Source organism: Numida meleagris, chromosome 6 (genome assembly GCF_002078875.1).
Source record: "Numida meleagris isolate 19003 breed g44 Domestic line chromosome 6, NumMel1.0, whole genome shotgun sequence".
Taxonomy (NCBI): Eukaryota; Metazoa; Chordata; class Aves; order Galliformes; family Numididae; genus Numida; species Numida meleagris.
Window position 1 is genome coordinate 28,310,597 of NC_034414.1, and position 14,565 is coordinate 28,325,161.

General features: G+C 39.1%; 1 protein-coding gene across 7 annotated transcripts in view; it reads right to left on the reverse strand.

Annotated features, from left to right (window-relative positions):
- Nucleotides 1-14,565, reverse strand: part of SMOC1 (SPARC related modular calcium binding 1) — a 164,244-nt gene that overhangs the window by 41,055 nt on the left and 108,624 nt on the right. For 5 of the 7 annotated variants that reach the window (XM_021403152.1, XM_021403153.1, XM_021403148.1 and 2 more), the window contains exons 6-7: nt 6,172-6,261; nt 1,760-1,840 (exon numbers count right to left, since the gene is read on the reverse strand). The exons of 1 other annotated variant lie outside the window; for it this stretch is intronic. In XM_021403152.1, the coding sequence (XP_021258827.1) occupies nt 1,760-1,840; nt 6,172-6,261 (171 nt within the window). The remainder of the gene's footprint in view (nt 1-1,759; nt 1,841-6,171; nt 6,262-14,565) is intronic. One more of the 7 variants, XM_021403149.1, reaches the window with a different exon arrangement.

Below are 14,565 nucleotides of genomic sequence, written 5' to 3' on the forward strand. Positions count from 1 at the left end.
GGGCCACAAGAAAGGCTGAGTCAGATGAACCACACATCTCCTTTTAGCGTGCTGTAGAAACCACCTGTTATGGAAATCTCGAATTTTCCAGAAGTCCATTTATTTTTGATTTGTAGCTTGTACCCACAATAATCTTGTTTGAATACCAGAAATGACATCATAACTAATTGGAAAAAAAAATGTGGAAAATGGGTAAGCTCACTCTTTCACAAACAGAAATCCAGCTTACATGAGGCAGCTTCCTGAGAAAACACTTGAGCAACATGAAAGGCAGCCTACTTTGGCTCTGCCAGGCCAAAGGGTAGGAGACAGGCTCTTGAGTAAAAGACGCTCCCACTCTTGGATCAATTTGTAGCCTATCAGAACCGAGATCTGGGAAATCCTATTTTCACCACAGCTACCAAGTTTGCTGCATAACAAGAAAAGTTGATCCCCAAGATAGGTAGGATTTTCATACTAAATTGTCACCTTAAATTGCATTTTTAGTTGCGCACGTAGCTGACAAAACACAAGCTGCTTTTACTCTCTAGTGAAAAACATCCCTAAAGACGACTGTTAACTCTCCTACATCATCTGAAGCTTTTGGATGATTCTCACTAGCAAGTTCCTACATAGACAATCCTACTGCAAAGACAGTCAGGAGATGAGGCACAGAAGATTTTCAAAAACTGGGGTCTGGGCAACACTGAGTCTCCTCCTGCAACGAGCTTTTCTCCATGCTGCAGCAAGACTACCATGGTCTAGCGCTGCTTTCATTCTGCCGTGGGAAGGGTACAGGGGGGGTAAAGGAATTGTAGAGGGCCATGAATGCTCTCTGGCTAATTCCAAAATACCATGTGACCAGCTACTACAAGCCAGCAGTTTGACTGTTCCAAGGACTGAAATTATTCCAATAATTGTTCTAGTAATACAATATTTTGTAAAATATATGCAATAGCAGCAGCTCCTATTGAAACCTCAGAGGTTTCTTCTTTATATACCTTTTACCTTCTCACATTTTTCCACATTAGTTAAAATATATCAGACAGAAACCATACTTACCTTCATTCTCCTACTTTACTCTCCTTCAAGTTTCTTGTGATTTCAGTTACTTCACACAGTTACGTGCTTATTTCCAATATCAAGTTTTACAGCTTAGCTTCATATCTTGCTGCTCCCCTCTTTTCCCATTCGCATTCATACTTTCTTTTTGACTGTTTTTTTTTGCTTGGATCTTCTCTCATCCCCTCTACTGCCCATAAAAATTCAACAATTACTTACACCCAGACATAAGTAACTTGCTTTCTCTTCTAAAATAATTCAATAACTTATCTATTAAAAAATACCTCCTGCAGAGAAGAATCTCGAAGTTGCAAGAAGACCCTCAGTAGTGTTTTCTCAATTGCCTAGATCAAATCCATAGAACAGATCTCACAGGCAAATGCATCAATTTGCAAATCCATGAAACACTGCTGAACAGCAAGTAAAACAAAGGTGAAAACTGGCTGGAATGAATTTTCAGATGAAAAAATTAGAGGTTCCCTAGTTCTGGTTTGGGAAACAAATGTCCCTTGTGGCACATCTACAGTGGCCTTCTGGACACAAGAAACGCATGCTGTCTGAAATTTTTTTTATAGCCTACCCTTCAAGTCCTGTAATAAAAATGCAGCCATATAGGTTACAATGAAAAAAGAATGAAACAAGAAAAGAACATGAGGAACTGCAGTCTAGTTAAAAAAATAAGTGAACTTTTTTTTTCTTTTTTAAGTTGGGGCATTACCTGAATTCCTTATACTGGAGCTGTTCAGTTTGGAATCTTTGATGACTAAGTGCTTAATCCATAGGGTAGGTGCTGTGATTTCTGAAAGAGAAAAAATAACTGTCTTAAAGAAACTGCAGCAGCTAGTGAATACACATGGTCATTACTCGTGAGGACAAGGTGTTTGCTACAGTCATGACTTAAATGATCCATCGTCTTTGTAGACATCAGCTCACCCCCTGGTGAAGCTTCCCACCACTTAAAAGCCAGTATTTGTAAATATGTCACAAGGTTATCTCATTATCTTCACCTTCCAGAGAGTGCCTCTCTGCTGGCAAAACGTTATTTTCTCCTTCCAATTCCCACTTGTTAGCCAGATTCTCAAGTCTAAAGCCTTTCTCTTCAATACTTAGTTGTGTGCTATGTTATATACTGGTTTCCACCAAAGTATATATGAAATCCAGATTTAAAAAAAAAAACTCAAACCACACTTCAAATATGGTTTTAACAGTCAAAGCATAATTGACCACAGTTTTGTTAGTTCCCTAAAATAAGCAACAGCAAAACTCAAATAGCACCCGCCCCAACCCCCCCCCCCCCCCAAAAAAAAAAAATATATATATATATATACTTAAAGGGAAACTTGTTAAAGAAATAAGTTCTGGTTAAAAAAGTGCTTCTAATGCTCTACAACCAAGGTACCAAAACAAATTTGTGAAAAAAGTGCTTAAGAGTTCCTACTCTGAAGCGTTACAATCTATTTCAGAGCATAGCAGAACCTGCCTTAAGCAACTCCTTATACAAAAGACAAAACAACAGTGTCTGAATAGAACTTACAGCAAAGCAGTACTTGGTACCATAGACTAGAGTTCCTAAACTGACATTTTCAGCATTGATATTTGTAAGCTGAACATTTTCCAGTTTCCACAAGAGCATGCTTTACAAACTAGATCCTGGAGTTTGTCTTAAGAAGTTCCTCTAAGAAGTTTTTACAAGAGTTTTCCTGCTGTTTTTGACATTTACATGGATCTGCTCAGCAAGGGAGAAGCTGGCTTACAACAGGAGAAACTGATTACACGTTAAGAGTGCACAAAGGAAAAATGAAATTTTTCCCTTTTCAGTTACACTGGACTGTAAATATTATTGTAATCATGCTCAGGGCATTTTTTCATATGACAATACAGGTTGAACACTGATAGATATCCCAGCAGTAGCAGAATTTTGCTTAACAAAGACTGCCTTATCTGCAAGTTTCACTACACTATTTTATTATCAGTCATTATGTGCTCCTATAAAATACATATACCCACATATTTTGTTTTTTTTTTGTTGTTTTTTTTTTGATAGCCACATCAAATAAAACACTGGATGAGGGGTAGGAAAGGGAGAAGCACAAAAGCAGAAGAGGCCATAAAGCAAAGTGCTGAATCCAAACTCCCAAATTTGGGATGAAACTTAGCTCTGGATCTGCACTGGGTACATCTACAGTTCAAAAGGAAGAGATAACTGAAGTTAAGGGATGACAAAAAATAGGTCAGGGCTTTTAGAGACACAACAGTGTATATCTTTAAGTGAGGCTGACAGCTGCAGGAAAAGGAATCACCAGTAAAGAGTAGAAAGGAACAGAAAGTGAATCCTTTGGGATCTATCATAAAAATGTATTTTCAATCCAGTTAACATGGATAGGCTTTGGACTACAGAGAAACAATCTACATTAATTAGTCCTCTGAACAACAGATCCGTGGAAAAAGTAGATTCCTATTGTGTTAAGAGGTGAAATTTCCAAAAAGATGAGATACTCAGAGAGGCTGTTCTTTAGGAAATGAATATAACTTGCATATTAAAACTAAATAGAAGCTGGATGCAAAGAAAATTGGGTCTAGGAGTAGATGAGGAAACCACTGTTGTGTGGGTTGTCTTTTTCTTAATTATTTTATTTATAACTAAAGCAAGAGACATTAAAACACTTTTTCTGTAAAGGAGAATCTTGTCCTAAGAGGATAATCACTAAAAAAATCACTGAGATCTGTACAGTAACGCAATTTAAAAAATTTCTAAAGAGATGGCTGCTTTATGATTGAAACTTTGGACAGAAGAGTTTAAGTTATCTGATCTACACTGTTTGTGATTCTGGCATTGCTCTGTTACACCTTCTGGAAGAAAGGCAGGGAGTCGGTGGGGAACTTACTACGTAAAAAATTTGAATACTTATAATCCTCTAATGTAGGTGAAAACATGAAAAAGGTGAGCCTTCATCTAAGAGATGTTGAACTCCAATAGGTAGTACAAGTTTCAGGGGTAGCTGAGCATATTTAATGTGTTTTGAAAAAAGTCATTCTCTTGTTGCTTGAGGTTGGCATCCAAAAGCAGAAAGAAATCCACATTTTTATTGTCCATTCATCTTTTGTTAACAGGTCTACTCTGGCTGCCTGACTTCGAATAAACAGATTTTCAGGTACCCAAACGATATTTCAATCCCAAATACACAGGAATTGAATGAGATTTGGACATTAACTCCTTTGAACATCTACAAAGAGTCTAGACCTGATAGGTGAATGTTCTAAGCGTTTCTGTCATCTGACACTTGCATCCAACACCAAGTACATGTCATTCCTCAAGAAGAGCTACCTAAGATACTGGAAGACAACTCCAGTGGAGCACTATGATGTGATTGCTCAGAGCAAAAAGACTGTTCAGGATAACAAACTGAGATCTCTACTTTCTGCACAAGACATGATCATCTAGATCATCAGGATCATCTAGAGACCACACTGCTCACAGCTTTATCAAATTGTCTTGGAAAGGAAGGGCAGATTACACTGTCCCTCTGGGAAACCTGCTCCACTGCCAACAAAGTTTTTCCTTATATTCAGTCTGAATATGTTTTTTCAGTTTTTGACCCATCTTCCCATCACGCATTACTGTGCAGAGCCTGCCTCCATCTTTTAGATAACCTTCTTGTAGGTACTGGAAGGCTGCTACAAGGTCAGCCATAAGCCTTCTCTACTTGTTCTTACGCTCTTCCTGATTTAAGAAATCAATGCAAAAGTTTTGGATGGAAAATATTTTTTTTCATAAAAGATAGGACAAAATGTTTTTAGACTTTGCCTGTCACCATAAGGACCAGAAAAGGTCTGCTAACTGCAATGTCTCTCAATTACTTTGTCCAGTTCTATATAAATGATCAAAATGTAGAGTTGCTCCTAGGATTTTCTCAACAGGCTGTTTTAACCAGATTAGCTTCACTCCTGCATTTTACTAGTGCATTCTCTCCTTTGAATACCTATGGGCACTCCCTCATAGGAAAAATTAAAGGCCAGAAGCGTGCTGTAATTGCAGACAGCAATTTAATAGAACATCAGCTTGCTGCCAGAAGGAACTTTCCTTTGATATAAGCAAGAGACAGTTAACTAGGCTTTAGTCTCTAGTGTTTATTTGAGAATGCTTTTTGTTGCAAAGACTTTGCTTTGTTTCATAAAGCTCATAAGAAGATTCTTACATATATATGATTTCTAGAAGTGACAGGACTACAGTACCTTGCTATTAAATAAGCTTGTTTTAGCAACAACAAACACCCTATTCCTGCCTTCCATTTTCTGAAGAAGACAGGAAATATCAGCAGCACCAATTACTCTTGCTCAGAAGTTTCCAATTCTGCCTTTAATCCAGTTTAAAAATTGTAAACTGGTCACAGAATGGCCTAGACTTGAGCCTACAGCTCAAGTGCTAGTAGGCCCATTCACTACCCAAGGACCAGTATTCCTGTTGCTAAATATTTCTGTTTGTACATTTAAAAGGCTTGATGACAGACATTTTATCTTTGTTTCAAGGCTTCCAATGCACTGAAGTCTGGTATTTTCAGATAATATGATTACAAAACTAGCCTATTTGAGAAGGAAGCTGCTTTGGTGGGCTATGAATTGAGTAGACCCAGGACACTGATTTCATTTGCTCAGATAGTACGCGTGCCAATGAAAGTAATTACTAAATAGAGAAACTTTTTAGCAATTTTCTTCCAAGTCACCATGAACAAGATGTGGTTTAGCACTGTCCTCCCTGTAGTTAAGGTGTAATGCACTGCAGAGGTTACAAAACTCACAACACTGAGAGGGTGAAGAGAGCAAGGGGAAAGGACAATCTAAAGGAAGTTCCCATTTCTAACTCAAAAGACATTTTTTAGCCATGACACCTTTTCCTCCAAGGTTATCCCAGGAATTTGTTCAACTGCTGTTATTGTTGGATTCCAAGGGGGAGAAGAGGATGTAAAAGGATTAGGGAAAATGCCTGAGGTCCCAAGAGTACTGTGAAATTTGGATAACTTATGAGATTCACTAGCTTTTCTGCTTTGCAGGATAAAGAAATTGTTTGAGTCGTAAACCCTAGGGAAAAGAGTGAGGGAAATATCTTTTTTAAAAAAAGAAGGATGCTCTTACCTTCTCCATCAAAAATAGGCTGGGTTTCCATGGTAGGCGTTGGCTTCGACCCATCATCTGAATTGAGAGTTAAAAAGAATCGAAAAGAAACTACCATTATTGAGGTAAATACTATCTACTCTCCAGTACTGTTGAATGTTTGGGATTTGTACATGGCCCGGCCAAGTCCAGAAGAGAGAGAAGACAGACAGAACAAAACCAAATCACTCAGAGTTTATGCTATCAGCGGTAACATTTTACATAGCAAGCATGCACAGACTACCCTTAGACGCTAATGAAGCCTCCCTCCCCTCCCCCACCCTCTACAACCACCAGTATGAATCACCTGGCAGTTTCCACTTGCTGCACTGATCAGGCAATCACCTTTATGGTTTAAGTGGCTACATCTCACACAGGTCATTCCTTGTAACAGCAGAGGTCTGGGGACTGCTGCCCTGTTGTGTCTTTCTCATTATTCTTTTTGTTCAAAAGGAAATCTATTCTTCTGAAACTTACCTGTGCAGAACGAGGCACCAGTTTTCACTGCAGAGCTGTTAGAAAGGGATGGTCAATAGCAAATCTTGGTTTCTTACAATATCTGAATCAAGCTGTTCTCTAATTGCAATGCTGTGGCAGTGCCTTCTCATTGAAAAACTGTGGAGAAACCTTCTCTTAAAATAGCTTTTTCATGTGCAAGAGTAATCCATGTCTTCTGACCACAGGTCTTTCATAATTAAAATCTTCAACCAAAATAGATTCCATGGGAAATGTAAATCACAAAATGTAGAGACAGAGCACAGGGAAAAGTGTTCAGTTTACACTCAATTTGGCCCAGTATGACTATCCATCACACCGACAGAAACAGCTTGAATTCACATTGGATCTACTTTTCTCAGTGCTCAGAGGGATCTGGATTTCAAGACCCAGCCTGGATCATTATTACACAGCACTGGGACAAGGGAGAGCATCAAGTGAACATTCCCACAATGAAATGTTTTGTCTAAGTAGGCGCAAACTATATAGGAAAGTCTTTTGTTACACTGCAAGATCAGAATGTAGAATATTGTTTGGATATAAACTAAGAAAAAGGTGATCAGTCTAGAATTGTTTTTGACAGAGGTTTTTGATTTTTTTTCCTTTCTTTCTTTCAGAAAACAGTGGTTTTAAAAAAAAACACTATTTGTAGCAACCATTTTCTCACATATTATGGGCAAAGATGACACTAGGCATCAGGAAAGTGGGCAACGACCTACAATGGAGAACTGCCAAGTACAGCAATAATGAGTGAGGAGTCCACGCCAGAGAAGGCAGGTTACCACCACCTTTAAGGTTGTATCAGATGCACAGGGTAGAAGTCGTTTGACAGAAAGGCATATGGGACAACCCCTCCTATGGTAGCAACAACTGCCCTCTGGCTTCCCTTTAGTGGTTCTGATTACACCAAAGAATTAAGAAGACCACAGAAGGGAAGGGGATGGGAAGAAATAGAAAACAGGCCCATAGAGTATTTTTCAATCAAAACCTGCATTTGCAGTTTTATAAAGTGAGTAGAAGACTGAACACCTCTTCCTCGCAGCATTAACTTTATGTATATCTACATAGAGCCATCTAATTCACAGAAAGCCAAAACGTGCTGGTAATTCCATTTCAGTCTTAGAGATCTACTGAAGAAACGAGCAAAAGAAACCCTTTAAGTAACCTTCCCACTCAACATACTATCATTATTACTTTTTTTTTTTTTTTTTTGCTATGCTTACAGTTATGCACATTAAAACAGTTTGGAAGAGAAAATACTTACCATTTCTCAGTTAACTCCTGTTTTAAGTTTTCTTGTTATTGGGTATTACCAGTAACATAGACAAGCAGTAATTTTGATTCAAAGTTTAAGCAAGTGATCTCTTGGAATAACTCCCTGATTTTTCATTAAGTTACAAGAAAGAACATCTTGCCTTTTAAAGGAATCTTTGGATAAAAGTAAATAGTTGATCTTCACTTTTTTCGCCAGAATAGGCTGTTCTGCTTATACAAGACATTTCAGAAGCCACAGTGATTGCTTTTTATTTATTTAGGATAACACTTCACACTGTAATGAAGAAGTGAGCAATATGTTCTATGTTATCATGGAATCGCAGAATGACTTGGGTTGAAAGAGGCCTTAAAGATCATCCAGCTTTCCCAGCGCCTATCCAACCTGGCCTTGAATGCCTCCAGGGATGGGGCATCCACAGCTTCTCCGGGCAGCTCTGCCAGGGCCTCAATACCCTCTGAGTAAACAATTTCCTCATAACATCTGATCTAAATCTACCCTCTTTTAGTTTAAAGTCATTATCACTTGTCCTATCACACGATAGGTTTTACAGATTGAGAAACCAACCCAAAACTACAAAAGATACTCATAAAGCAACTGCAAAGCTAAATAATTCATAAGTTACATAAAATGAGACCTGGCTTAAAGAAATTACCAGTATGATAATAACTTAATTCCTATTGTTTGCATGAATGCTTCTGCAGCAAGTAATTACAGAATTGCTCTTCAGATTTAAAGCAGCAACCCAGGAGCCAACAATGGAGAAAAATTAGATGTGGATCTGAGCCACAGAACTTTTTATCCAAACTCTTATGTGAACTTTGGCAGAACTCAGGATGCTTCAGGTTCAGGGGATTTCTTTATGGCTCATCTTTCTGTCTTTACCTGTGTGTGTGTGCGCGTGTGAGAAATTGGGAAAAATGCATAAAAAGTACAAAATTCTTGTTCTCTCCTTTTTTTTTTTTTTTTTTTTTTTTTTTTTTTACAAAGGCAGCCATTAAGCTATTAAAGGGTATTAAACATTGACGGAACAAATGCAGCAAACAGACAAAAATACCAAACTAACCTTTGAGCTGTTTTTTTTAAATGATCATCTCACTATGCTCTAGGAACAACACAATCATTTCCTCAGTCATTTACCAAGGCCAAATTGTCACTAAATCCATTATTGTAGAAGCACCCAGAACAGCATTAAGCATTTTGCAAATAGAAGGAAGCATAATTATTCCCTTGTTGTTCAAGTACACAGTTCTTTCATCACACACACAAGAAAAAAAATGCAATAAACAAGAGCTCTGTAATTACATCCACCATATTTCAAAAATCAAAAGCCAGGGATATTTCTGACTTACTTTTTTTTTTTTCTTTTTTTCCCCAAAGGTCACAGAATAGTCACGTAAAAGACAAAAAATGCACTTCATTAAAAATATCCTGCTCAATTTCCAGGTGTCAGCTTCTTAACTCTGAGACTACCAAGCCTATTTCTTAAACTGGACAACTCTCAGTAAATCTGTTTAAAACTGGTTTATGACAAAAATTTTCACTGCCATTCCCTTTGGGCAGAAGAACAATCCTAACGCTTGTCCGCTCTCATTTGATTATTCCTCTCTCTCAATACATCATTCATAACTCTGAACATTTGTTCCACTGGCCTATTTGCTCCTGGTAAACACAGAACAAGTTCTATTTTGCATACCTGAAAACTTTGAACAAATATCTTGCATTACTCAGACAAGCATTTTAACAGGGAATAGAAAAGCCAAGACATTTTGGAGACCTAGAATCTCTTGTGATATTACGTGAGATGTACAGCATATGGTTACGTTGGAGCCAAAGCTCAGGAAGTGTGTTCACCAGGTGTGATTTGTTCCTTTCTTCAGAAAACACTGAAATTTCACATTTTAATAAAAAGATGTGGAACTACAACAGTTGTTCATGCAGAGCTTGTCAAAAATAGAGGGATCATCGAGGTCAAGTGAGTACCTCCTAATCCCCCTAGATGGGGACGCTTCCAGATAGGGAACAGGGTACTGCAGAATCAAAGACAAAATTTCCCTTGGTTGTAGAATTTTCTGAGACCTGATGAAGGGTAAATCAGCATGCTTTTCTTCCATGTTTTACAACCCAGCACAAAGATCCACTTTTGTTTTCCAAGACAACCAATGACTACAGACAGCATTATTCAACAGAACACCTCTTATGGGACAGGGTACGAAAGCCATAGAACTCCTTTTCAAGTAAGCCTCCATTTTCCTCGGGTAAATCTGCAAAAGTTGATCTGAAGATTTTTCTGACTCAATTGGTACCAAACAAAAAATGTTTTTTTTTTTTTTTATCTTATCTCTGGCAAGAGCAAAATAGACAGGTCCAGACTCCTTTCCCCAAGTCACTTCCATGTTAAGATACCATGGCTATAAGCCAGAAGCACACTTGCACTACCACGAGACAGAGGCTCACAAGCTTACAAACAGCTTACTTTGTGTTAGCTCAGCAGTAACTCACACCAGTGACAACTGCCTGCATGTCTGGATACACTGCTAGCGGTGGGCAGGAACTCCTTATAGTCTCACTAAGATGAAGATTCTTCTCTCTCTTACCCTTGTTCTTGTTGAGTATCTAGCAAACATCCATATCTGGAATGATTGCAGATACTCTGGGGCTGAGGGACAAGGAAATCCAGTTCAAGTACATGACTGTTAAAGTGATCTTTATGGTCTGAACTACAGACACTGAAACCATGAGCAACTTAAGTTATGCCAGGAGAAAAATAAATTCCCTGACATAGGAAGGGCATAAATTACCACGGAAAAATATGAAGTAATTGCCTGCTGCTCCAGTTTACTGTTTTTGCCAGAAGCATCACCTAATGGAAGCTGGAGAAAGGAGAAAAGATAATTGATAGAATTAATTTTCTATATCACATCCCCTGCCCAGGAGAATACCCACTGTAAAAGTCATCTGTATACTTGCATCATCATGCTAACCGATTAAAATCTATTCTCTTTCTAAGCAATCTCACATCTGTAGTAGATCAGCTCTTGTGTCCTCACTGGCATCCATGAGACACTCTACACGCTTGTATAATTTTAAGGAGTCCTAGAGTGTTTATAGGGTCAATTGTCCCCTCCTACAAAATCTAGTCTTTTCATAGGTCTACAGTTTGAACAGCAAATGTAGTAAGAGTATGACAACTTTAAATGCATAGCTCTATGCTAGGATGGGGCAGCCTGCTTTCAGTCTCAGGTGATTTCTCCACAAATCACCACCCATTTTGACGTGCCATTGCAGGGCATAGCTGAGGCCAAATAGGCAACTTAGAGCACAACAGAAACTGTGTTTACATTGCATGGGAGTTTTGTACAAAAACACATGTCCCTTCCAGTATTGTACAGGTAGAGCAAGTTATTGCCTCAATGATAGTCCTTTCCTACACCAAGTGAAGCAGTTTCAGCAATTTGTAATTAATCTAATAGCCAATGCAACTTTTATGCACAGGCATATTTTGCCAATATAAATGCAGAAAGTTAGCGTTCATGCCAAAAAATGTGAAATTCTTACAATCCAGCCAAATCGAGATAATTTCTTGCCAAGCAGCTGAAATGGAAATGCACCAGTGCAGAGAGACCTCCCTGACAAGTTTTCACACCCTTTCCACTTCTATGCATGGAGATCCCACAGCTGTTAGGAAAAAAAACAACTTTCAAAACCAGATTAGTGAAAGTGAGCTCTCACTCTTCATTGTCTTCATTTTAAGAAGGGAGCAACAATGTGTTTGGTTCAAGCGTAACAACCCACAGACACTTGGAGGCAGACAGAATGTGGAAAAGTTTTGTTTGTTTTTTTAAAGGTGAAAAATATGCACAAGTTCCCAATAGAAAAGGCTTAAGGAGCTCTAACTACACAGGCTGACTAGCACAGCCACTGCTGTGATTCTTCCCTCCCTATATCAACTATTCTGTACACTGTACCAATGCAGACTGTTCCTGCACTAGCACACTGCAGGCATCACCCAGCCAGGACAAGGAGCCTTCCAGCGGGCCTTCTGGAAGTCATTAGTTCCCCCCCCCCCTCCCCGCTCCCTCCTCACATCTCCCTTGCAGGTGCGTCAACATGAAAAAAGCCACTCAGGCTCCGAGGACTTTGTGGTCCAATGTAGTCGGCGCATTTGTATGGCAGTACCATTCTTTGCCCTGCGAGAAAGCCTGTCCCACGCACAGACAGCTGGAAGCAACTCTGACCCCCGTGACACAATTCAAAGCCTCCTCTGTTTGGCTTTTTGATTCCTGATTGACACATTCACTGCCAGGCGGAGATAAATGCTGCTGAGAGGACAATGTTCATCTGCTCTGACTATTCTTGTGAGGGACTTTTTCAGAATAATAAACAAAAAACATTGGTGCACTTAAGTGTCTGAATAGAGCTGGAGATAGACAGAGAGCAACTGGAGTGCTTTACAGAGGCTGGCAAGTCGATTGAAGAGTTAATTGTCTGGGTGTACAATGAGTTTATTCTGACTGCAAACAAAGAGCTCTCTCTTCCTGCTCCTGGTCCTTCAAAAGAAAACGTGTCAAAAAGGCCTGGAGCAGCACTCTGTGTTAACAGCGCTGCTCTGGTCTCTGGGATTTCGCAGCTTTAAAATTGTAGAATCCCAAGATTGAGATAGTATCTCTGTAAAATCTCATGTTCTTATTTACTGCCTGACTTCTCAAGCTACTTCTACAGCAATTAGCCAAAAGAAACCTGCCCTCTTCTTATTCTTTACAGCTATCAGCAATCAGCTCTCTTTGAACAATAAAGGCACAGCAAGAAACTACCCTTCAGACACAGTGCTGGGGACACCTTCCTCAGAATGAGATCCAGCTTTATATTATTTCAATTGTTTCATTTAACAGGACTCCATTTAAACAAAGCAAGTTGCCCTAAATGTCTTGTACTTGGGAAGATACAGAATCCCAGTCCGCATCTGGACCTGCATTTCAGAGCTTGCACTGTAACAGGTCAAACCAACACAATGTCCAAACATACCCCCTGCCTCTGGGAAAGTTCAGATCCAGATTCAGATTTGAACTTTGCAGGTTGAACCAAGCCCTGTGGTAATTACCACTTAAATACCTGACTCATATAAGTTATGCAAACCTTTCTGGGGAGGAAAAAAAATACCTTTCTAATACTGCTGTACGGAGAACAATGCAGCAATGAAAACTAAGCCATTATACTTTACTATTTTGATGACAGAGCTTTTAGAGATTTTAGTGCCAACGTGGAGAAAGACATAAATGTTATTCTAGGAACAAGAAACATCCATGAAAGCTCAGATAATCAAGCTTTCTGGTGACATTAAGTTTGCTTCAGTACTTGTGGAAAGTTGTTATTTTAACCAGTTACAGAAACGTAGCATTCCAAAACATGTTTTTCCTCAGGTATATGGGCATGCTACCAAGAAAAAGACAAAGCAAGAACTTGAAAATAATTAAAGCTAGTATTTAGAGCACTTATCTAATTCAAACTAGAGTCTCACACCTTGCTCTCCTCTTTCCCAAGTAAAGGTTCCAACTAGAATGCTATTAACTTGGCAGAAAAGCAAGGAGCTTCAAGTTTGTGTGATCTCTGTTTTATTCTAACTTGTCAGTAACAAATGAACTCTGAAGCCAGAGAAATATGATTTCTTGTTTTCTCGAACTCTGCACCTAGCTTTTACTTTGCAGCAGACAATTTTAGAACATAAAATTTTGCATCATGCAAGCTGTGAGCCCATCTTCACCAGTCACGTGAGCACAGCTAAAGAATGCTAGTTTTATTACCTGCTGAGGAATGGGACGGGAAGCCCCAGCTCAGTTTCCAGGCTCTGCTTCTGTCATCTGGGAAGTTTTCAGACACGACTGCAGACTGCCTGTCGTAGCAGACTGAGGTTTCACAGCTTCTAGCAACATTCTGAACAGATACAGGCAAGAGAACCTGCAACCACCACTGAGCATGGCTGTTTTTCTGATGTACCAGCATTAAATTCAGTAGTGTGAGCTCAACTACAACATTTAGGAAAGCCATCACAATGCCTTCAAATTGAAAGAAGTCATGTAGGCTACAGAAAGAGGCTCCCTATGGAAGCAAAGAATAGTTTTCATTCTGCTATGCACCCATCTGTCCTTCAAAACTCTAAAGTCATCCCCCTACTGATATTCATATCTAAGGAAGAATGGAGGAATAGCTAAAAGAACCAAGAGGACTACATAGTTTATGGAACTGGTCATAATGCCTAGCATTAAAAACTGCCTGTTAACAAAAAACATGACTACCTGATGCTTGCTGAAGAGTCGTGGAGTATTTCCTAATGGACAATGACAGCTGGCAGTGAAGACCAACTGATGGCCTTCACTGATCAGCTGGCATAAAAAAGCCTTGCTGTGGTAAGTGCAATACACAGCCATAAATCCAGAACTTCTCTTCCTCCTTTCCCATTTCTCCAGTGGAATATTTTTCCCTGGAGAAAAAGATCACGGAAATGAAGAGGAGAGAAAGAAAAGGAATAACTTCAGGGAGATAAATGATTGAAAGTAAAGAAAACTGCTAAAAAAAAACAGTGAGAGAGGAGAGCTAGTCTCTGCATCGAT